Source organism: Oncorhynchus mykiss, unplaced genomic scaffold (genome assembly GCF_013265735.2).
Source record: "Oncorhynchus mykiss isolate Arlee unplaced genomic scaffold, USDA_OmykA_1.1 un_scaffold_121, whole genome shotgun sequence".
Classification (NCBI taxonomy): Eukaryota; Metazoa; Chordata; class Actinopteri; order Salmoniformes; family Salmonidae; genus Oncorhynchus; species Oncorhynchus mykiss.
Genome location: NW_023493662.1, coordinates 497,227 through 522,025, shown reverse-complemented (window position 1 = coordinate 522,025; position 24,799 = coordinate 497,227). Strand labels below are relative to the sequence as shown.

Here is a 24,799-nt window from a genome sequence, read left to right as displayed (position 1 = left end):
CTCACTGCCCACAAAATGAGGTGGAAACTGAGCTGCACTTCCTAACCTCCTGCCCAATGTATGACCATATTAGAGAGACATATTTCCCTCAGATTACACAGATCCACAAAGAATTCGAAAACAAATCCAAATTTGAAAAACTCCCATATCTACTGGGTGAAATTCCACAGTGTGCCATCACAGCAGCAAGATTTGTGACCTGTTGCCACGAGAAAAGGGCAACCAGTGAAGAACAAACACCATTGTAAATACAACCCATATTTATGCTTATTTATTTTATCTTGTGTCCTTTAACCATTTGTACATTGTTAAAACACTGTATATATATATATAATATGACATTTGTAATGTCTTTATTGTTTTGAAACTTCTCTATGTTTACTGTTAATTTTTATTGTTTATTTCACTTTATATATTATCTACCTCACTTGCTTTGGCAATGTTAACACATGTTTCCCATGCCAATAAAGCCCTTGAATTGAATTGAATTGAGTTGAGATAGAGAGGGACGGACAGAGAGAGAGAGAGGGACGGACAGAGAGAGAGAGAGAGGGACGGACAGAGAGAGAGAGAGAGGGAGGGACGGACAGAGAGAGAGAGAGAGAGAGGGACGGACAGACAGAGAGAGAGGGACGGACAGACAGAGAGAGAGGGACGGACAGAGAGAGAGAGAGGGACGGACAGAGAGAGGGACAGAGAGACAGACAGGACAACATAATGTTTGAGATGAATAGTTTCACATGAAGTTAATTTCACATCACATGTAACAAGACAGTTTAGTTACCTGGAGGAAATGGATGTGATCCTCTGTGTGTGAGAGCTGCTCCAGCTCAGTGCTTCTCTTCCTCAGCTCAGCTATCTCCTGCTTCAGTTGCTCCAGGAGTCCTTCAGCTTGACTCACTTGAGCCTTCTCTTGGGCTCTGATCAGCTCCTTCACCTCAGAGCTCCTTCTCTCAATGGAGCGGATCAGCTCAGTAAAGATCTGATCACTGTCCTCCACTGCTGACTGTGCAGAGCGCTGGAGAGAGAGAGAGAGAGAGAGAAAGAGAGAGAGAGAGAGAGAGAGACAGAGACAGAGAGAGAGAGAGAGAAAGACAGTAGGTTCAGGTTCTCTGCACCCCATTGAGTCAGAACTCTGCCAGGTCCACCAGGCCGTGTCCTCCCTCCTGGACAGACAGGTAACAGAACACCTCTTGGTCCTGCTCTACTCTCCTCCCTCCTGGACAGACAGGTACAGAACACCTCTTGGTCCTGCTCTACTCTCCTCCCTCCTGGACAGACAGGTACAGAACACCTCTTGGTCCTGCTCTACTCTCCTCCCTCCTGGACAGACAGGTACAGAACACCTCTTGGTCCTGCTCTACTCTCCTCCCTCCTGGACAGACAGGTACAGAACACCTCTTGGTCCTGCTCTACTCTCCTCCCTCCTGGACAGACAGGTACAGAACACCTCTTGGTCCTGCTCTACTCTCCTCCCTCCTGGACAGACAGGTACAGAACACCTCTTGGTCCTGCTCTACTCTCCTCCCTCCTGGACAGACAGGTACAGAACACCTCTTGGTCCTGCTCTACTCTCCTCCCTCCTGGACAGACAGGTACAGAACACCTCTTGGTCCTGCTCTACTCTCCTCCCTCCTGGACAGACAGGTACAGAACACCTCTTGGTCCTGCTCTACTCTCCTCCCTCCTGGACAGACAGGTACAGAACACCTCTTGGTCCTGCTCTACTCTCCTCCCTCCTGGACAGACAGGTACAGAACACCTCTTGGTCCTGCTCTACTCTCCTCCCTCCTGGACAGACAGGTACAGAACACCAGCCTCTCTTTTCCAGGAAAGAAAGTTTCTGTCCACCAACATGTCTTCTGTTTTGACATCAATACCGTAGTTCTTGGTAAACTCAGTTCAGCATGATGTATCTAGGAAGTTGTTAGAGTTTTATTTTAGTTTTACTATTGAGAGTTCCCTCTATTTGTGTTTTCACTAGATTCATCATTGGCACGGAAAGAGAGTCCCTGTCTTCCTAACATTGATGTGACCACAACAATTCTCCTCAGATACTCCCTTCTCTCTGCAATATCACCAGCATGGTCAGATGTTCAAATCTGAGCAATGTTCCCATGATTGATAGTTTCCTGGTAGCTTTGCCACAACACTGTCTCTGTGTGTTTGTGTCATCTCATGTTTGACAAAGATATTATCAAAGATAAACTAAGATTTTTTTCCCATTTTTGCAGCCATTACTGACAAAATAATCAAATGTAATGTTTTTTACCAAAAACTCTACATGGAAAGCAGAAAGCTGTGATCAATTAAATACAACGTTAACTAGATATCATCTGTGTCATTTATAGCCTGGCACAGATAGTAAAACTACATTAAATACAACGTTAACTAGATATTATCTGTGTCATTTATAGCCTGGCACAGATAGTAAAACTACATTAAATACAACGTTAACTAGATATTATCTGTGTCATTTATAGCCTGGCACAGATAGTAAAACTACTGTAGCGACCCGCACAGACAGCTGTGTGTTATGTGTTCGGCTAGTAGGTGGTTGTGTTGTACTTACCAGTTCCCAGTGTTCGCGGGGTCCGACATGCCAATCAACCTGCTATCTGCCAATCACAGGAATGCCTAGGATGTTCTGATGCCGGGCATCCTGGTGGTTGGCGGAGTGGCGTGGAGGGGGCGGGGCATTGGAAGTTAAGGTTCAGCCTTTGTTCTCTCTCTTACGTCTGGGCTTCACAAGAGAAGGTCCCGATTGGCTTGTGGGGTATCTTTCATTTATTTGGCGTGAGCTAAGGCCAAACAGTAGCCTGTGTAAAGTTGCTAATAAACCGTCAATTCGTAACTCAATCCTCTGTCTGGACAATTGTTCCTTTATGATCTAGTCAGGTCATTACACTACATTAAATACAACGTTAACTAGATATCATCGCCACATAACTTATGTCGAATTTAAAAGACACCGTTACCGTTAGTAACGTCTGTTACACTGTAACTTACAGGCAGCCTCACATAAAAACCTATTGGTTAACAAAGCTTTGATTATGACCAAAGTCTATAGTAGTGAAAACTCTCTCTCTCTATTCTAACTTACCACACATTCACATCACTGCCTCGACATGAATGTGTCCTGTCAGAGCCGTTTCCTGTCCGTTAACTGTTAACAGTCTCGAGCCACAGCTTAACCAATGAGCTACAAGGAGGAATGACAGTCACGAGCGGTGCAGCAGCCTCCCCCGGGTCCTAGTGCCCGCCCGGTAAGACGGTTAAGATGCGATGGAACGGTTGACGGAGAGAAAATAAATCACAGAGAAAATATATTGACTGATATATTGAATTGCTTAGGGAAGCTTTAGCTTTGGCTTTAATACATTCTGAAAATACTTGAAAACCAAAAGAGAAAAGAATAGTAGCCCTCCTCAGGAACAACAAAACCCTCACAGACCAACTTCTTCTTCTATGATATAATGGAGGTCCTCAAACCAACGTTAAAGGTGCATGGCGCCACCTACTGTGCTGGAGTGTGTTCAATCACGGTTTACACCACTCTAAATCCTCCTACCTAACTCAGTACTTCTGAGAAAATAAAAGAGTCCTACTAACTTCTAATAGACCCTCCCCCATCCCCCAAATCCCTTCCAAGTGTAATGTTTACTGTTAATTTCTGATAGTTTATTTCACTTTTGTTTATTGTCTATTTCACTTGCTTTGGCAATGTAAACATATATTTCCATGCCAATAAAGCCCTATGAATTTAATTCAATTGAGAGAGAGGCAGTTCCATTTGAATGTATAGGGGACATGAGTCAGTCATGGTTACTCATGGTTATGTGATGAGGCAGCCCAGTTGGTTACATGAACCAGTCTATTCTCTGAAAGGGGTCCAGACAGCCTGTTCCCAACAGTGGGGTCAGTGGGATTGGATAGGGGCCCCCCTCTCTCTCTCTCTCTCTGACTGGAGGAGAAAAGTGAAATGGTGTGTCTCCTCTGGTCAACAATACTCACCTTGAAAGACTCCACAGCCTGTTGGAGCTCCTTCAGCTTCTTCTCTCTCTCCTGGAATCTCTGCTGGACCTTCTGCTGACTCATCCCCAGCTGCCTCTGTGGAGAATCACTCTTCAATGAGCTATCAAGCTTTATTAGTCCAGTAGATCAATAGTATAGTAATGTGACATAGGACCCATAGAGAGGAAGGTCTACAATCCTGAGGAAGTCCGTTTACAATATGATATTATGTTGCTATGTGAATAATTATAGTTTGTATGGTAGGCCTACATGTATCAAGAGCCTGAGACTGAACTTTGGACTCATAAAAGGCCATTCAGAATGATAATAGTGTTTGACTTTAGAAAATGGTGATACATTTGGAGAATCTGGGTTAACATTTCTATTTACTCAAGGTTTGTGTTCATAGTTGTGGATCCATTTCATATTGTATATAATATAATGATCTCATATTCAAACAGATTTAGTTCCTACTGTATCTTTAATTCTTTGTTTATCAGACAGTCACCAACAAGTTGTTCTGGTCTTACCTGTTTCCCAGTCCTCTCTGCTGCAGCTGACACTGTATCATGGCCTTTATGTTCATCCATCACACACTGATAACAGATACACTGCTGATCGGTACGACAGTAAACCTCCAGCAGTTTGTCATGATGAGAGCAGATCTTCTCCTGTAGTTGTGCCGTGGCTTTGACCAGCTTGTGCTTCTTGAAAGCAGGAGATTCATAGTGAGGTTGGAGGTGAGTCTCACAGTAAGAGGCCAGACACCCCAGACAGGACATGAGGGCTTTCTGCTTTCTGGTCCCAGTGCATAAATCACATGCCACATCTCCAGGTCCAGTATAAAACAGAGCAGGAGGGGGAGCAGCCTGGAGTCCTGTCTTCCTCAGTTTCTCCACTAGCTCAGCCAACATGTTATTTTTCCTCAGATTAGGCCTTGGAATGAAGGTCTCTCTGCACTGAGGACAGCTATAGACCCCTTTCAGATCATCCTGATCCCAGCAGCCCTCAATACAGCTCCTACAGTAACTGTGTCCACAGATAGTAGTGACCGGCTCCTTCAGTAGATCCAGACAGACAGAACAACAGAACTGGTCCTGGTCCAGCAGAACTCCCTGTTGAGCCATTTGGACGGTTGTTCACTCTCACACAGACAGACGAAAGAGACACTCAGATCAGTTTCGTTTCCACAGAAAATAGTTTGTGGGAGGGGAGGGACTTCCTGGTTCTGCCAGAGGGCTGGGGTTAGGAGGAGGGAGGGAGGGAGCGAGAGAGGGAGGGGTTAGAGGAAGGGAGAGAGAGAGAAAACTGCAGGCAAAGTTGAGAAGGCCTTAGTTTCTAGGTTAGGACCCTTAATATAGAATAAATGATGGTGTTCTATACTGTATGTAATGATATGTATTCTAGATGGTGTTCTATACTGTATGTAATGATATGTCTCTGTCTTCTAGATTGTGTTCTATACTGTATGTAATGATATGTCTCTGTCTTCTAGATGGTGTTCTATACTGTATGTAATGATATGTCTTCTAGGTGGTGTTCTATACTGTATGTAATGATATGTCTCTGTCTTCTAGATGGTGTTCTATACTGTATGTAATGATATGTCTTCTAGGTGGTGTTCTATACTGTATGTAATGATATGTCTCTGTCTTCTAGATGGTGTTCTATACTGTATGTAATGATATGTCTTCTAGATGGTGTTCTATACTGTATGTAATGATATGTCTCTGTCTTCTAGATGGTGTTCTATACTGTATGTAATGATATGTCTCTGTCTTCTAGATGGTGTTCTATACTGTATGTAATGATATGTCTTCTAGATGGTGTTCTATACTGTATGTAATGATATGTCTCTGTCTTCTAGATGGTGGTCTATACTGTATGTAATGATATGTCTCTGTCTTCTAGATGGTGTTCTATACTGTATGTAATGATATGTCTCTGTCTTCTAGATGGTGTTCTATACTGTATGTAATGATATGTCTCTGTCTTCTAGATGGTGTTCTATACTGTATGTAATGATATGTCTTCTAGATGGTGTTCTATACTGTATGTAATGATATGTCTCTGTCTTCTAGATGGTGGTCTATACTGTATGTAATGATATGTCTTCTAGATGGTGTTCTATACTGTATGTAATGATATGTCTTCTAGATGGTGTTCTATACTGTATGTAATGATATGTCTCTGTCTTCTAGATGGTGTTCTATACTGTATGTAATGATATGTCTCTGTCTTCTAGATGGTGTTCTATACTGTATGTAATGATATGTCTTCTAGATGGTGTTCTATACTGTATGTAATGATATGTCTTCTAGATGGTGTTCTATACTATATGTAATGATATGTCTTCTAGATGGTGTTCTATACTGTATGTAATGATATGTCTTCTAGATGGTGTTCTATACTGTATGTAATGATATGTGTTCTAGATGGTGTTCTATACTGTATGTAATGATATGTCTTCTAGAGGGTGTTCTATACTGTATGTAATGATATGTCTTCTAGATGGTGTTCTATACTGTATGTAATGATATGTCTCTGTCTTCTAGATGGTGTTCTATACTGTATGTAATGATATGTCTCTGTCTTCTAGATGGTGTTCTATACTGTATGTAATGATATGTCTCTGTCTTCTAGATGGTGTTCTATACTGGATGTAATGATATGTCTTCTAGATGGTGTTCTATACTGTATGTAATGATATGTCTCTGTCTTCTAGATGGTGGTCTATACTGTATGTAATGATATGTCTCTGTCTTCTAGATGGTGTTCTATACTGTATGTAATGATATGTCTCTGTCTTCTAGATGGTGTTCTATACTGTATGTAATGATATGTCTCTGTCTTCTAGATGGTGTTCTATACTGTATGTAATGATATGTCTTCTAGATGGTGTTCTATACTGTATGTAATGATATGTCTCTGTCTTCTAGATGGTGGTCTATACTGTATGTAATGATATGTCTTCTAGATGGTGTTCTATACTGTATGTAATGATATGTCTTCTAGATGGTGTTCTATACTGTATGTAATGATATGTCTCTGTCTTCTAGATGGTGTTCTATACTGTATGTAATGATATGTCTCTGTCTTCTAGATGGTGTTCTATACTGTATGTAATGATATGTCTTCTAGATGGTGTTCTATACTGTATGTAATGATATGTCTTCTAGATGGTGTTCTATACTATATGTAATGATATGTCTTCTAGATGGTGTTCTATACTGTATGTAATGATATGTCTTCTAGATGGTGTTCTATACTGTATGTAATGATATGTGTTCTAGATGGTGTTCTATACTGTATGTAATGATATGTCTTCTAGAGGGTGTTCTATACTGTATGTAATGATATGTCTTCTAGATGGTGTTCTATACTGTATGTAATGATGTCTTCTAGTAGTGTGGGGGCTGTGCTTTGGCAAAGTGGGTGGGGTTATATCCTACCTGTTTGGCCCTGTCCGGGGGTGTCGTCGGATGGGGCCACAGTGTCTCCCGACCCCTCCTCTCTCAGCCTCCAGTATTTATGCTGCAGTAGTTTATGTGTCGGGGGGCTAGGGTCAGTCTGATATATCTGTAGTATTTACCTTGTCTTATCCGGTGTCCTGTGTGAATTCAAGTATTCTCTCTCTCTCTCTATCTCTCTCTATTGTGTTATTGACTTGGTTCAAATACTAACACACATTCAGTTAATGGCTTAGTGATAATGGTAGTTGAACAGTTGTGTGTGTACTGCCTGGAATAATGAGCCTGTACACCCAGTAGGACCAGGAATGAAGAATGGTAGTGTAAACTGTAACTGTGCTGTAAAGCTATGAGCCAACTGGCTCTGATGCTCTGTACACCCAGTAGGACCAGGAATGAAGAACGGTAGTGTAAACTGTAACTGTAAACCTATGAGCCAACTGGCTCTGATGCTCTGTTTCCTAGGTTGAAGAATGTATGGTTTTCTAGCCTTTAACTCACTGGCTATCAGACTGGGGTTTTTAGTGTGTAAATAAAGAACTTCAAGTAGAAGCAGGAGAGACAGGAAGCAAAGAAACCATCGTCCAATCAGAGAGACAGGAGGCAAAGAAACTATCGTCCAATCAGAGAGACAGGAAGCAAAGAAACCATCGTCCAATCAGAGAGACAGGAGGCAAAGAAACTATCGTCCAATCAGAGAGACCGGAGGCAAAGAAACCATCGTCCAATCAAAGAGACAGGAGGCAAAGAAACCACTGATCGTTCGTTATTTTCCTCTCCGTACAGTTCTTGTTGGGTGGAGTAGAGATCGACAAAGACAACAACATCATCTTGCTGGACCTGGAGATGGCATCTATGAGCCTTCCTGGCTCGCATCAACGACAACATCCCCAAGACCCTCTCTTCCATGGAGCAGATGGTGAAGGACCTGGAGGACCAGAGAGGGGGCTCTCCCTCTGGCTGCACCCCACTTTGAGATCCTCATCCTGGGCATAGTCTACTCTGCCCACCAGGCCAAGCTCCAGGAGAGAGAGGAGGACCAGGAGAAATGGGGAGAGGTGCTGAAACGTTAATGTTACAGTCAACGAGCTGCGTAGACCGGAAGCCATCACAACATTTACTTAGATTTGAATACAGACTGTTCATTAGCCTGGTCCCAGATCTGTTTGTGCTGTATAGCAAAATACCAGTTGGTTAGATCGGAGTTGGCAAGACAGCACAAACTGACCTGGGACCAGGCTAACTATTCATCAGTTTAAGGGACCAGGCTAACTATTCATCAGTTTAAGGGACCAGGCTAACTATTCTTCAGTTTAAGGGACCAGGCTAACTATTCATCAGTTTATTAAGGTACCAGGCTAACTATTCATCAGTTTAAGGTACCAGGCTAACTATTCTTCAGTTTATTAAGGTACCAGGCTAACTATTCATCAGTTTATTAAGGTACCAGGCTAACTATTCATCAGTTTAAGGTACCAGGCTAACTATTCATCAGTTTAAGGGACCAGGCTAACTATTCATCAGTTTAAGGGACCAGATTAACTATTCATCAGTTTAAGGGACCAGGCTAACTATTCATCAGTTTAAGGTACCAGGCTAACTATTCTTCAGTTTAAGGGACCAGGCTAACTATTCATCAGTTTAAGGGACCAGTTTAAGGGACCAGGCTAACTATTCATCAGTTTAAGGGACCAGGCTAACTATTCATCGGTTTATTAAGGTACCAGGCTAACTATTCATCAGTTTAAGGGACCAGGCTAACTATTCATCAGTTTAAGGGACCAGGCTAACTATTCATCAGTTTAAGGGACCAGGCTAACTATTCATCAGTTTAAGGGACCAGGCTAACTATTCATCAGTTTAAGGGACCAGGCTAACTATTCATCAGTTTAAGGGACCAGGCTAACTATTCATCAGTTTAAGGGACCAGGCTAACTATTCATCAGTTTAAGGTACCAGGCTAACTATTCATCAGTTTAAGGTACCAGGCTAACTATTCATCAGTTTAAGGGACCAGGCTAACTATTCATCAGTTTAAGGGACCAGGCTAACTATTCATCAGTTTAAGGGACCAGGCTAACTATTCATCAGTTTAAGGGACCAGGCTAACGATTCATCAGTTTAAGGTACCAGGCTAACTATTCATCAGTTTAAGGGACCAGGCTAACTATTCATCAGTTTAAGGTACCAGGCTAACTATTCATCAGTTTAAGGTACCAGGCTAACTATTCATCAGTTTAAGGGACCAGGCTAACTATGGACCAGGCTAACTATTCATCAGTTTAAGGTACCAGGCTAACTATTCATCAGTTTAAGGGACCAGGCTAACTATTCATCAGTTTAAGGTACCAGGCTAACTATTCATCAGTTTAATGTACCAGGCTAACTATTCATCAGTTTAATGTACCAGGCTAACTATTCATCAGTTTAAGGGACCAGGCTAACTATTCATCAGTTTAAGGTAAAGAATAAATACACAAATCAAGTTCAAGATCAAAAATCTATTTTTTAATAAAGTATAAAAAGTTTATAAAACGTAACAATTTATCACCAGAAACAGAGGTTTATAAAACATCTGAAACACAAGATATGTGTTGTCAGACATATTTGAAACATCTGTGGATGTTTTGTTGTGTGGAGTCAAAGTCACGATTGAAACATCTGTGGATGTTGTGTTGTGTGGAGTCAAAGCCACGATTGAAACATCTGTGGATGTTGTGTTGTGTGGAGTCAAAGCCACGATTGAAACATCTGTGGATGTTGTGTTGTGTGGAGTCAAAGCCACGATTGAAACATCTGTGGATGTTGTGTTGTGTGGAGTCAAAGCCACGATTGAAACATCTGTGGATGTTGTGTTGTGTGGAGTCAAAGCCACGATTGAAACATCTGTGGATGTTGTGTTGTGTGGAGTCAAAGTCACGATTGAAACATCTGTGGATGTTGTGTTGTGTGGAGTCAAAGTCACGATTGTTCCTGTTTATAACAAAGGGAATGGAACATTTTCAATAAAACACATGATTTGAACAAGACAAAGGTAACAGATTACAAATGCAGACAGGAAAATGACTAAATAAAATAAACACTTGAGTAAATGATACACAGTAAATTGAAAGTAGGTGCTTCCACACAGGTGTGGTTCCTGAGGTAATTAAGAAATTAACATCCCATCATGCTTAGGGTCAGGTAAAAAAAAAATATGCCGAGTTGCCCATTATGGCTAGAAGAAGAGATCTCAGTGACTGAAAGAGGGCTTTCAAAGGAACATAGAGGATGTGTCTCAGTCACCAGATCTCAGTGACTGAAAGAGGGCTCTCAGAGGAACATAGAGGATGTGTATCAGTCACCAGATCTCAGTGACTGAAAGAGGGCTCTCAGAGGAACATAGAGGATGTGTCTCAGTCACCAGATCTCAGTGACTGAAAGAGGGCTCTCAGAGGAACATAGAGGATGTGTCTCAGTCACCAGATCTCAGTGACTGAATGAGGGCTCTCCAAAGAACATAGAGGATGTGTCTCAGTCACCAGATCTCAGTGACTGAAAGAGGGCTCTCCAAAGAACATAGAGGATGTGTCTCAGTCACCAGATCTCAGTGACTGAAAGAGGGCTCTCAAAGGAACATAGAGGATGTGTATCAGTCACCAGATCTCAGTGACTGAAAGAGGGCTCTCCAAAGAACATAGAGGATGTGTATCAGTCACCAGATCTCAGTGACTGAAAGAGGGCTCTCAGAGGAACATAGAGGATGTGTATCAGTCACCAGATCTCAGTGACTGAAAGAGGGCTCTCAAAGGAACATAGAGGATGTGTATCAGTCAACCCAATTGAACACTCTTGGGAGATTCTGGAGCGCCGCCTTAGACAGTGTTTTTCCACCACCATCAACAAAACACCAAATGATGTAATTTCTGGTGGAAGAATGGTGTCGCGTCCCTCCAATAGAGTTCCAGACACTTGTAGAATCTATACCAAGGAGCATTGAATCTGTTCTGGTTGGTTGGTGGTGGTCCAACACCCTATTAAAACACTGTATGTTGGTGTTTCCTTTATTTTGGTAGTTAGTTGTCTATGACATTGTCGGGTAACTACCAAAATAAAGGAAACACACAATAAACCTCTCTCTTTCTCCCTGATTATTTATTTGGACCCTTCTGTGTCCCTGGATGTTCTGGTTCTGGTCCCCGAGGACGAAGACAGCTTCTTCTTCAGCTTCCCAATGTCGTCCTCATCCTCTCCCCCCCGCCCCCCCCCCCCGTCCCTCCCCCCCTCCGAGTCTCCCCTCTTCTCCTCCGCTGGTCTCGACCTCTGCCAACCTGGACTCCTGCTTCCTGTTGTAGCTCTCCTCTCTGCTGCTTACAAGCCAATGTCTCCCCTCTGTTCCACACTAGGATGTTCACTCCTGTGGTTGGAACACAAAAGCCTTATTGTCCTAAATGGAGCCCTATTCCCTATGTAGTGCACTACTTTAGACCAGAGCCCTATTCCCTATGTAGTGCACTACTTTAGACCAGAGCCCTATTCCCTATATAGTGCACTACTTTTAGACCAGGGCCCTATTCCCTATATAGTGCACTACTTTAGACCAGAGCCCTATTCCCTATATAGTACACTACTTTAGACCAGAGCCCTATTCCCTATATAGTGCACTACTTTAGACCAGAGCCCTATTCCCTATATAGTGCACTACTTTTAGACCAAGGCCCTATTCCCTATATAGTGCACTACTTTAAACCAGAGCCCTATTCCAAATATAGTGCACTACTTTTAGACCAGAGCCCTATTCCCTATATAGTGGACTACTATAGATCAGAGCCCTATTCCCTATATAGTGCACTATTTTAGACCAGAGCCCTATTCCCTATATAGTGGACTACTATAGATCAGAGCCCTATTCCCTATATAGTGCACTACTTTAGACCAGAGCATTCTGCTGTTTGTAAATCAACTTCCTCTAGACGTAGGATATGTGTTCAGTGTAACAGAGGTAATATCACGTTGACATCACTGGAGAAGAATCTGTACTTACCTGATCTGTGGCCTCGCCTGGCTCCTCCCACAAGGAGGTGGAGCAACATGGGGGATAATGGGGGAGGGGTGATACCAGCCGCTCAACAACAGACCAACAGGCAGTTCTGGGAAACAGAAGGACATTTCTGAGAAGTCACACCCCTACCTTTGTCTTGACGTATGAATTATTGTTTGGTTATGTGCAAGCTATGGCATATAAATGCAGCATTCAGTGGGTTGAATAAACTCTGTTTGAGCTTTTCTCTGCATTCGTTTGAGGTCATCTGTTTACAACCTAACACCTTGCTTCAATGTATTGACTTTAATGCCTAAATGTTTTGATTCATCTTCACAATTAGAATAAAATTAACCTTGTTTTCACATTAAACATCAAGAAAAGGTTCTAATCTACCATCACATGATGATAAACACAAGCAGTTTCTGTAACAGCACCGTTTCTAGACAGACAACAGAGGAGGTTCATGATGATAAACACAAGCAGTTTCTGTAACAGCACCGTTTCTAGACAGACAACAGAGGAGGTTCATGATGATAAACACAAGCAGTATCTGTAACAGCACCGTTTCTAGACAGACAACAGAGGAGGTTCATGATGATAAACACAAGCAGTTTCTGTAACAGCACCGTTTCTAGACAGACAACAGAGGAGGTTCATGATGATAAACACAAGCAGTATCTTTAACAGCACCGTTTGTAGACAGACAACAGAGGAGGTTCATGATGATAAACAGACTATTAGAATTATAATATAGGTTAACATAACTGAAGAGGTGTAGTTTAACTTTCATAAAAAATGCTCAAAATGAGTTGAAACGATTCTTCACCTCCACAAATGAAGTATTAAAAACAATCAAATGTGTAAACAGATTCAAGTTGTGAAATCATTTGGGATCTGGTGTTACACTAAAAGGGCATTATCCTCTACGGGATCGGTCTCCCCCTGCGAGACGGTTGAGCTAACGTAGGCTAATGTGATTAGCATGAGGTTGAGCTAACGTAGGCTAATGTGATTAGCATGAGGTTGAGCTAACATAGGCTAATGTGATTAGCATGAGGTTGAGCTAATGTAGGCTAATGTGATTAGCATGAGGTTGAGCTAACATAGGCTAATGTGATTAGCATGAGGTTGAGCTAACGTAGGCTAATGTGATTAGCATGAGGTTGAGCTAACATAGGCTAATGTGATTAGCATGAGGTTGTAAGTAACAAGAACATTTCCCAGGACATAGACATATCTGATATTGGCAGAAAGCTTAAATTCTTGTTAATCTAACTGCCCTCTCCAATTTACAGTAGCTATTACAGTGAAATAATACCATTAGGAGGTCTCGATACAACATTTTGAACAGAATGGTTCATTGGATCAGTCTTAAACTTTGCAAATACACTGCTGCCATTAAATGGCCAAAGTCTAAATTGTCTCAAACCTGAAATATTACATTCTGGCCCATCTCTTGTATTTCAAAGAGAGGAAGAAAAAACATATGTTTTGTTTGTATTATCTTTTACCAGATCTACTGTGTTATATTCTCCTACATTCATTTCACATTTCCACAAACCTGAAAACGTCATTTTAAATGGTATCAAGGAAATGCGTATCCCTACTTCAGGTCCTGAGCTACCCACAGTTAGATTTGGAAATGTCCTTAAGAGGGTATCACTGTCTACAGACAGACTACCGTACTCACTCTGTTTACTACACTACAGTACTCACTCTGTTTAGTACACTACCATACTCTGTTTAATACACTACTGTACTCAGCCTGTTTACTACACTACTGTACTCAGTCTGTTTAGTACACTACTGTACTCACACTGTTTACTACACTACTGAACTCACTCTGTTTACTACACTACTGTACTCACTCTGTTCAATACACTACAGTATTCACTCTGTTTACTACACTACTGTACTCACTCTGTTTACTACAATACAGTACTCACACTGTTTAGCACACTACTGTACTCACTCTGTTTACTACACTACAGTACTCACCCTGTTTACTACACTACTGTACTCACTCTGTTTGCTACACTGCTGTACTCACTCTGTTTACTACACTACAGTACTCACTCTGTTTAGCACATGGCCTCACATGTGAATCCTTAAAGAGATGGGTGGGGTCGATACTGAATGGGGGTAGACAAAGAAGAGCTCTCCAGTTGGTGTACCAAAACATTCAAGGCCCATTACCTCAAAAGTGGGGTTACAAGTTTGTCAACTTTCACAGCAGAATGACTTTCCCATTGTTCCTCAACTGTAGTGTTGATAATCCATTTTCTAGCTCTGAGTCTCTACTTATATCCAATGTAAAAAACACATTTTAAAATATTGATACATAAGATGGAATAGAGCCGGAAGGTCACAGTTGTCATCTCATTGTTACTTAGGGAGCTCGGTCTATTATATAGACAGTGGGTGAGTTCTCTCCTGGGTAGTTGCAAAAAACATTCTTTGAAAACCCGGTTGGAAGATTCACGGAATCAGGAGGGAATAAGATAACTTTTTGGCGCCAACCTGTTACTCATTGAGACTTTTTTGATATTTTTATACAGGGAAATAAAACAAAAAATGAAGTTTGAAATGAGTGGGCTAATCCCCCTTTAGCCCCCTCGTGGCGCCAGGCCCGATTCAGATCTAGTGTGATTGAGGCAAAAATAGCAGCTTTAGCCAACTTTTTTGGCTAGCTCTGGCTCCAACAGTACACCAACTGTGGAAAGCCAGCCAAGTTCATTTACTTCTGTTGAAATCAAAGGCTACAAAACATTTCCAAACACACAACAGCTGTTAGATAGCTGCTATGATGCTGCTATTGTCACAGCACTATTTACATCATCAGCAGACACTCTTATCCAGAGCTCGGGTTAAGTGTCTTGTTCAAGGGCACATTGACAGACTTTTCACATCATTTGTTCGGGGATTAGATCCAGAGACCTTTCGTTTACTGTCCCAATGCTCTAGGCTACCTGCTAACCTATCTGACAGATAGCTAGAGGCGAAGGCTGGATGCTAGACCTGAACTGGCTGTGGTAGCTACTAGCTAGCTAGTTTATCCAGTTAACTACACTACCGTACTCACTCTGTTTAATACACTACTGTACTCACTCTGTTTAATACACTACTGTACTCACTCTGTTTAATACACTACAGTACTCACTCTGTTTACTACACTACCGTACTCACTCTGTTTACTACACTACCGTACTCACTCTGTTTACTACACTACCGTACTCCGTTTACTACACTACCGTACTCCCTGTTTACTACACTACCGTACTCACTCTGTTTAATACACTACAGTACTCACTCTGTTTACTACACTACCGTACTCACTCTGTTTACTACACTACCGTACTCCGTTTACTACACTACCGTACTCCCTGTTTACTACACTACTGTACTCACTCTGTTTACTACACTACCGTACTCACTCTGTCTAATACACTACCGTACTCACCCTGTTTACTACACTACCGTACTCACTCTGTTTACTACACTACCGTACTCCCTGTTTACTACACTACCGTACTCACTCTGTTTACTACACTACCGTACTCACTCTGTTTACTAAACTACCGTACTCACTCTGTTTACTACACTACCGTACTCCCTGTTTAGTACACTACCGTACTCCCTGTTTACTACACTACCGTACTCCCTGTTTACTACACTACCGTACACTCTGTACACTCTGTTTACTACACTACCGTTTATCAATGATGACTAATTATGTATACATTTCAATCAGGACTGACTTGTCCAAATGCTATTATGTACTGTACATGTATGAATTTTCTCTCTTGCTCCCATTCCCAATTGTATATAATATAGTCAGGAGTTTAGAACAGTGCCTTGGTACAAATGAATGAACTATCTCCAGATGGCAGGGACGGACTATCTCCAGACTGTCTAGAATGCTAATCTACACTGACTGACCTTGGCTTTAGGAGAGGAGGGAAGGCTCGAGAACTATAGGGCCTCTCTACCGGTGTCATGAAGAGATAGAACATTTAGAAAACGCTGACGTCATTTTCAGTTTATAACCTGTGGTAAAATGTGTATATACCAGTACTCTCTTGAATTAAACGCTGTTACCTGACTTTTAAGACCGGGGCTCTGTCCATTCTTATAAAATATATAGGGTCTTACAAACCCTTAAATGCATTGACAGAGTATTTAATTCTGATTGGGAAATAAAACAGAGGAATTTAGAATTCCTTCAACAGGGACCAGGCTAACTATTCATCAGTTGAAGGTACCAGGCTAACTATTCATCAGTTTAAGGTACCAGGCTAACTATTCATCAGTTTAAGGTACCAGGCTAACTATTCATCAGTTGAAGGTACCAGGCTAACTATTCATCAGTTTAAGGGACTAGATGAACTATTCATCAGTTTAAGGTACCAGGCTAACTATTCATCAGTTTAAGGTACCAGGCTAACTATTCATCAGTTTAAGGGACCAGGCTAACTATTCATCAGTTTAAGGTACCAGGCTAACTATTCATCAGTTTAAGGTACCAGGCTAACTATTCATCAGTTTAAGGGACCAGGCTAACTATTCATCAGTTTAAGGTACCAGGCTAACTATTCATCAGTTTAAGGGACCAGGCTAACTATTCATCAGTTTAAGGGACCAGGCTAACTATTCATCAGTTTAAGGTACCAGGCTAACTATTCATCAGTTTAAGGTACCAGGCTAACTATTCATCAGTTTAAGGTACCAGGCTAACTATTCATCAGTTTAAGGGACCAGGCTAACTATTCATCAGTTTAAGGTACCAGGCTAACTATTCATCAGTTTAAGGGACCAGGCTAACTATTCATCAGTTTAAGGGACCAGGCTAACTATTCATCAGTTTAAGGTACCAGGCTAACTATTCATCAGTTTAAGGTACCAGGCTAACTATTCATCAGTTTAAGGGACCAGGCTAACTATTAATCAGTTTAAGGTACCAGGCTAACTATTCATCAGTTTAAGGTACCAGGCTAACTATTCATCAGTTTAAGGTACCAGGCTAACTATTCATCAGTTTAAGGTACCAGGCTAACTATTCATCAGTTTAAGGGACCAGGCTAACTATTCATCAGTTTAAGGTACCAGGCTAACTATTCATCAGTTTAAGGTACCAGGCTAACTATTCATCAGTTTAAGGTACCAGGCTAACTATTCATCAGTTTAAGGTACCAGGCTAACTATTCATCAGTTTAAGGTGAAGAATAAATACACAATCAAGTTCAAGCTCAAAATTAAATGTTTTAATAAAGTATGAACTGTTTATAAAACGTAACAATTTATCACCAGAAACAGAGGTTTATAAAACATCTGAAACACAAGATATGTGTTGTCAGACATATTTGAAACATCTGTGGATGTTGTGTTGTGTGGAGTCAAAGCCACGATTGAAACATCTGTGGATGTTGTGTTGTGTGGAGTCAAAGTCACGATTGAAACATCTGTGGATGTTGTGTTGTGTGGAGTCAAAGCCACGATTGAAACATCTGTGGATGTTGTGTTGTGTGGAGTCAAAGCCACGATTGAAACATCTGTGGATGTTGTGTTGTGTGGAGTCAAAGTCACGATTGAAACATCTGTGGATGTTGTGTTGTGTGGAGTCAAAGCCACGATTGAAACATCTGTGGATGTTGTGTTGTGTGGAGTCAAAGCCACGATTGAAACATCTGTGGATGTTGTGTGGAGTCAAAGCCACGATTGAAACATCTGTGGATGTTGTGTTGTGTGGAGTCAAAGCCACGATTGTTCCTGTTTATAACAAAGGGAATGGAACATTTTCAATAAAACACATGATTTGAACAAGACAAAGGTAACAGATTACAAATGCAGACAGGAAAATGACTAAATAAAATAAACACTTGAGTAAATGATACACAGTAAATTGAAAGTAGGTGCTTCCACACAGGTGTGGTTCCTGAGGTAATTAAGAAATTAACATCCCATCATGCTTAGGGTCAGGTAAAAAAAAAATATGCCGAGTTGCCCATTATGGCTAGAAGAAGAGATCTCAGTGACTGAAAGAGGGCTTTCAAAGGAACATAGAGGATGTGTCTCAGTCACCAGATCTCAGTGACTGAAAGAGGGCTCTCAGAGGAACAGAGAGGATGTGTCTCAGTCACCAGATCTCAGTGACTGAATGAGGGCTCTCCAAAGAACATAGAGGATGTGTCTCAGTCACCAGATCTCAGTGACTGAAAGAGGGCTCTCCAAAGAACATAGAGGATGTGTCTCAGTCACCAGATCTCAGTGACTGAAAGAGGGCTCTCAAAGGAACATAGAGGATGTGTATCAGTCACCAGACCTCAGTGACTGAAAGAGGGCTCTCAAAGGAACATAGAGGATGTGTCTCAGTCACCAGATCTCAGTGACTGAAAGAGGGCTCTCAAAGGAACATAGAGGATGTGTATCAGTCAACCCAATTGAACGCTCTTGGGAGATTCTGGAGCGCCGCCTGAGACAGTGTTTTTCCACCACCATCAACAAAACACCAAATGATGTAATTTCTGGTGGAAGAATGGTGTCGCGTCCCTCCAATAGAGTTCCAGACACTTGTAGAATCTATACCAAGGAGCATTGAATCTGTTCTGGTTGGTTGGTGGTGGTCCAACACCCTATTAAAACACTGTATGTTGGTGTTTCCTTTATTTTGGTAGTTACTTGTCTATGACATTGTCGGGTAACTACCAAAATAAAGGAAACACACAATAAACCTCTCTCTTTCTCCCTGATTATTTATTTGGACCCTTCTGTGTCCCTGGATGTTCTGGTTCTGGTCCCCGAGGACGAAGACAGCTTCTTCTTCAGCTTCCCAATGTCGTCCTCATCCTCTCCCCCCCGCCCCCCCCCCCGTCCCTCCCCCCCTCCGAGTCTCCCCTCTTCTCCTCCGCTGGTCTCGACCTCTGCCAACCTGGACTCCTGCTTCCTGTTGTAGCTCTCCTCTCTGCTGCTTACCAGCCAATGTCTCCCCTCTGTTCCACACTAGGATGTTCACTCCTGTGGTTGGAACACAAAAGCCTTATTGTCCTAAATGGAGCCCTATTCCCTATGTAGTGCACTACTTTAGACCAGAGCCCTATTCCCTATATAGTACACTACTTTAGACCAGAGCCCTATTCCCTATATAGTGCACTACTTTAGACCAGAGCCCTATTCCCTATATAGTGCACTACTTTTAGACCAAGGCCCTATTCCCTATATAGTGCACTACTTTAAACCAGAGCCCTATTCCAAATATAGTGCACTACTTTTAGACCAGAGCCCTATTCCCTATATAGTGGACTACTATAGATCAGAGCCCTATTCCCTATATAGTGCACTATTTTAGACCAGAGCCCTATTCCCTATATAGTGGACTACTATAGATCAGAGCCCTATTCCCTATATAGTGCACTACTTTAGACCAGAGCATTCTGCTGTTTGTAAATCAACTTCCTCTAGACGTAGGATATGTGTTCAGTGTAACAGAGATAATATCACGTTGACATCACTGGAGAAGAATCTGTACTTACCTGATCTGTGGCCTCGCCTGGCTCCTCCCACAAGGAGGTGGAGCAACATGGGGGATAATGGGGGAGGGGTGATACCAGCCGCTCAACAACAGACCAACATGCAGTTCTGGGAAACAGAAGGACATTTCTGAGAAGTCACACCCCTACCTTTGTCTTGACGTATGAATTATTGTTTGGTTATGTGCAAGCTATGGCATATAAATGCAGCATTCAGTGGGGTGAATGAACTCTGTTTGAGCTTTTCTCTGCATTCGTTTGAGGTCATCTGTTTACAACCTAACACCTTGCTTCGATGTATTGACTTTAATGCCTAAATGTTTTGATTCATCTTCACAATTAGAATAAAATGAACCTTGTTTTCACATTAAACATCAAGAAAAGGTTCTAATCTACCATCACATGATGATAAACACAAGCAGTTTCTGTAACAGCACCGTTTCTAGACAGACAACAGAGGAGGTTCATGATGACAAACACAAGCAGTTTCTGTAACAGCACCGTTTCTAGACAGACAACAGAGGAGGTTCATGATGATAAACACAAGCAGTTTCTGTAACAGCACCGTTTCTAGACAGACAACAGAGGAGGTTCATGATGATAAACACAAGCAGTATCTGTAACAGCACCGTTTCTAGACAGACAACAGAGGAGGTTCATGATGATAAACACAAGCAGTATCTGTAACAGCACCGTTTCTAGACAGACAACAGAGGAGGGTCATGATGATAAACACAAGCAGTTTCTGTAACAGCACCGTTTCTAGACAGACAACAGAGGAGGTTCATGATGATAAACACAAGCAGTTTCTGTAACAGCACCGTTTCTAGACAGACAACAGAGGAGGTTCATGATGATAAACACAAGCAGTATCTGTAACAGCACCGTTTCTAGACAGACAACAGAGGAGGTTCATGATGATAAACACAAGCAGTATCTGTAACAGCACCGTTTCTAGACAGACAACAGAGGAGGTTCATGATGATAAACACAAGCAGTTTCTGTAACAGCACCGTTTCTAGACAGACAACAGAGGAGGTTCATGATGATAAACACAAGCAGTATCTGTATCAGCACCGTTTCTAGACAGACAACAGAGGAGGTTCATGATGATAAACACAAGCAGTTTCTGTAACAGCACCGTTTCTAGACAGACAACAGAGGAGGTTCATGATGATAAACACAAGCAGTTTCTGTAACAGCACCGTTTCTAGACAGACAACAGAGGAGGTTCATGATGATAAACACAAGCAGTTTCTGTAACAGCACCGTTTCTAGACAGACAACAGAGGAGGTTCATGATGATAAACACAAGCAGTATCTGTAACAGCACCGTTTCTAGACAGACAACAGAGGAGGTTCATGATGATAAACACAAGCAGTTTCTGTAACAGCACCGTTTCTAGACAGACAACAGAGGAGGTTCATGATGATAAACACAAGCAGTATCTGTATCAGCACCGTTTCTAGACAGACAACAGAGGAGGTTCATGATGATAAACACAAGCAGTTTCTGTAACAGCACCGTTTCTAGACAGACAACAGAGGAGGTTCATGATGATAAACACAAGCAGTTTCTGTAACAGCACCGTTTCTAGACAGACAACAGAGGAGGGTCATGATGATAAACACAAGCAGTTTCTGTAACAGCACCGTTTCTAGACAGACAACAGAGGAGGTTCATGATGACAAACACAAGCAGTTTCTGTAACAGCACCGTTTCTAGACAGACAACAGAGGAGGGTCATGATGATAAACACAAGCAGTATCTGTATCAGCACCGTTTCTAGACAGACAACAGAGGAGGTTCATGATGATAAACACAAGCAGTTTCTGTAACAGCACCGTTTCTAGACAGACAACAGAGGAGGGTCATGATGATAAACACAAGCAGTATCTGTAACAGCACCGTTTCTAGACAGACAACAGAGGAGGTTCATGATGATAAACACAAGCAGTTTCTGTAACAGCACCGTTTCTAGACAGACAACAGAGGAGGTTCATGATGATAAACACAAGCAGTTTCTGTAACAGCACCGTTTCTAGACAGACAACAGAGGAGGTTCATGATGATAAACACAAGCAGTTTCTGTAACAGCACCGTTTCTAGACAGACAACAGAGGAGGTTCATGATGATAAACACAAGCAGTTTCTGTAACAGCACCGTTTCTAGACAGACAACAGAGGAGGTTCATGATGACAAACACAAGCAGTTTCTGTAACAGCACCGTTTCTAGACAGACAACAGAGGAGGTTCATGATGATAAACACAAGCAGTATCTGTAACAGCACCGTTTCTAGACAGACAACAGAGGAGGTTCATGATGATAAACACAAGCAGTATCTTTAACAGCACCGTTTGTAGACAGACAACAGAGGAGGTTCATGATGATAAACAGACTATTAGAATTATAATATAGGTTAACATAACTGAAGAGGTGTAGTTTAACTTTCATAAAAAATGCTCAAAATGAGTTGAAACGATTCTTCACCTCCACAAATGAAGTATTAAAAACAATCAAATGTGTAAACAGATTCAAGTTGTGAAATCATTTGGGATCTGGTGTTACACTAAAAGGGCATTATCCTCTACGGGATCGGTCTCCCCCTGCGAGACGGTTGAGCTAACGTAGGCTAATGTGATTAGCATGAGGTTGAGCTAACGTAGGCTAATGTGATTAGCATGAGGTTGAGCTAACATAGGCTAATGTGATTAGCATGAGGTTGAGCTAATGTAGGCTAATGTGATTAGCATGAGGTTGAGCTAACATAGGCTAATGTGATTAGCATGAGGTTGAGCTAACGTAGGCTAATGTGATTAGCATGAGGTTGAGCTAACATAGGCTAATGTGATTAGCATGAGGTTGTAAGTAACAAGAACATTTCCCAGGACATAGACATATCTGATATTGGCAGAAAGCTTAAATTCTTGTTAATCTAACTGCCCTCTCCAATTTACAGTAGCTATTACAGTGAAATAATACCATTAGGAGGTCTCGATACAACATTTTGAACAGAATGGTTCATTGGATCAGTCTTAAACTTTGCAAATACACTGCTGCCATTAAATGGCCAAAGTCTAAATTGTCTCAAACCTGAAATATTACATTCTGGCCCATCTCTTGTATTTCAAAGAGAGGAAGAAAAAACATATGTTTTGTTTGTATTATCTTTTACCAGATCTACTGTGTTATATTCTCCTACATTCATTTCACATTTCCACAAACCTGAAAACGTCATTTTAAATGGTATCAAGGAAATGCGTATCCCTACTTCAGGTCCTGAGCGACCCGCAGTTAGATTTGGAAATGTCCTTAAGAGGGTATCACTGTCTACAGACAGACTACCGTACTCACTCTGTTTACTACACTACAGTACTCACTCTGTTTAGTACACTACCATACTCTGTTTAATACACTACTGTACTCAGCCTGTTTACTACACTACTGTACTCAGTCTGTTTACTACACTACTGTACTCACTCTGTTTACTACACTACTGAACTCACTCTGTTTACTACACTACTGTACTCACTCTGTTCAATACACTACAGTATTCACTCTGTTTACTACACTACTGTACTCACTCTGTTTACTACAATACAGTACTCACACTGTTTAGCACACTACTGTACTCACTCTGTTTACTACACTACAGTACTCACCCTGTTTACTACACTACTGTACTCACGCTGTTTGCTACACTGCTGTACTCACTCTGTTTACTACACTACAGTACTCACTCTGTTTAGCACATGGCCTCACATGTGAATCCTTAAAGAGATGGGTGGGGTCGATACTGAATGGGGGTAGACAAAGAAGAGCTCTCCAGTTGGTGTACCAAAACATTCAAGGCCCATTACCTCAAAAGTGGGGTTACAAGTTTATCAGCAGAATGACTTTCCCATTGTTTCTCAACTGTAGTGTTGATAATCCATTTTCTAGCTCTGAGTCTCTACTTATATCCAATGTAAAAAACACATTTTAAAATATTGATACATAAGATGGAATAGAGCCGGAAGGTCACAGTTGTCATCTCATTGTTACTTAGGGAGCTCGGTCTATTATATAGACAGTGGGTGAGTTCTCTCCTGGGTAGTTGCAAAAAACATTCTTTGAAAACCCGGTTGGAAGATTCACGGAATCAGGAGGGAATAAGATAACTTTTTGGCGCCAACCTGTTACTCATTGAGACTTTTTTGATATTTTTATACAGGGAAATAAAACAAAAAATGAAGTTTGAAATGAGTGGGCTAATCCCCCTTTAGCCCCCTCGTGGCGCCAGGCCCGATTCAGATCTAGTGTGATTGAGGCAAAAATAGCAGCTTTAGCCAACTTTTTTGGCTAGCTCTGGCTCCAACAGTACACCAACTGTGGAAAGCCAGCCAAGTTCATTTACTTCTGTTGAAATCAAAGGCTACAAAACATTTCCAAACACACAACAGCTGTAAGATAGCTGCTATGATGCTGCTATTGTCACAGCACTATTTACATCATCAGCAGACACTCTTATCCAGAGCTCGGGTTAAGTGTCTTGTTCAAGGGCACATTGACAGACTTTTCACATCATTTGTTCGGGGATTAGATCCAGAGACCTTTCGTTTACTGTCCCAATGCTCTAGGCTACCTGCTAACCTATCTGACAGATAGCTAGAGGCGAAGGCTGGATGCTAGACCTGAACTGGCTGTGGTAGCTACTAGCTAGCTAGTTTATCCAGTTAACTACACTACCGTACTCACTCTGTTTAATACACTACTGTACTCACTCT

General features: G+C 41.7%; 2 protein-coding genes across 3 annotated transcripts in view; one reads left to right on the top strand and one right to left on the bottom strand.

Annotated features, from left to right (window-relative positions):
* The window catches only part of LOC118947079 (E3 ubiquitin/ISG15 ligase TRIM25-like), a 56,613-nt gene extending 51,389 nt beyond the window's left edge, over window positions 1-5,224 (bottom strand). The window contains exons 1-3 of one of the 2 annotated variants that reach the window (XM_036972194.1): window positions 4,545-5,224; window positions 4,015-4,110; window positions 655-1,018 (exon numbers count right to left, since the gene is read on the bottom strand). In XM_036972194.1, coding sequence (XP_036828089.1) covers window positions 758-1,018; window positions 4,015-4,110; window positions 4,545-5,141 — 954 coding nt within the window. In that variant the 5' untranslated portion in view covers window positions 5,142-5,224 and the 3' untranslated portion in view covers window positions 655-757. Of the gene's footprint in view, window positions 1-654; window positions 1,019-4,014; window positions 4,111-4,544 lie in introns of those variants that run through there. The other variant, XM_036972195.1, reaches the window with a different exon arrangement.
* LOC110516932 (E3 ubiquitin/ISG15 ligase TRIM25-like) overlaps window positions 1-24,799 on the top strand; it is a 538,607-nt gene that overhangs the window by 61,797 nt on the left and 452,011 nt on the right. The gene's annotated exons all lie outside the window — the stretch shown is intronic.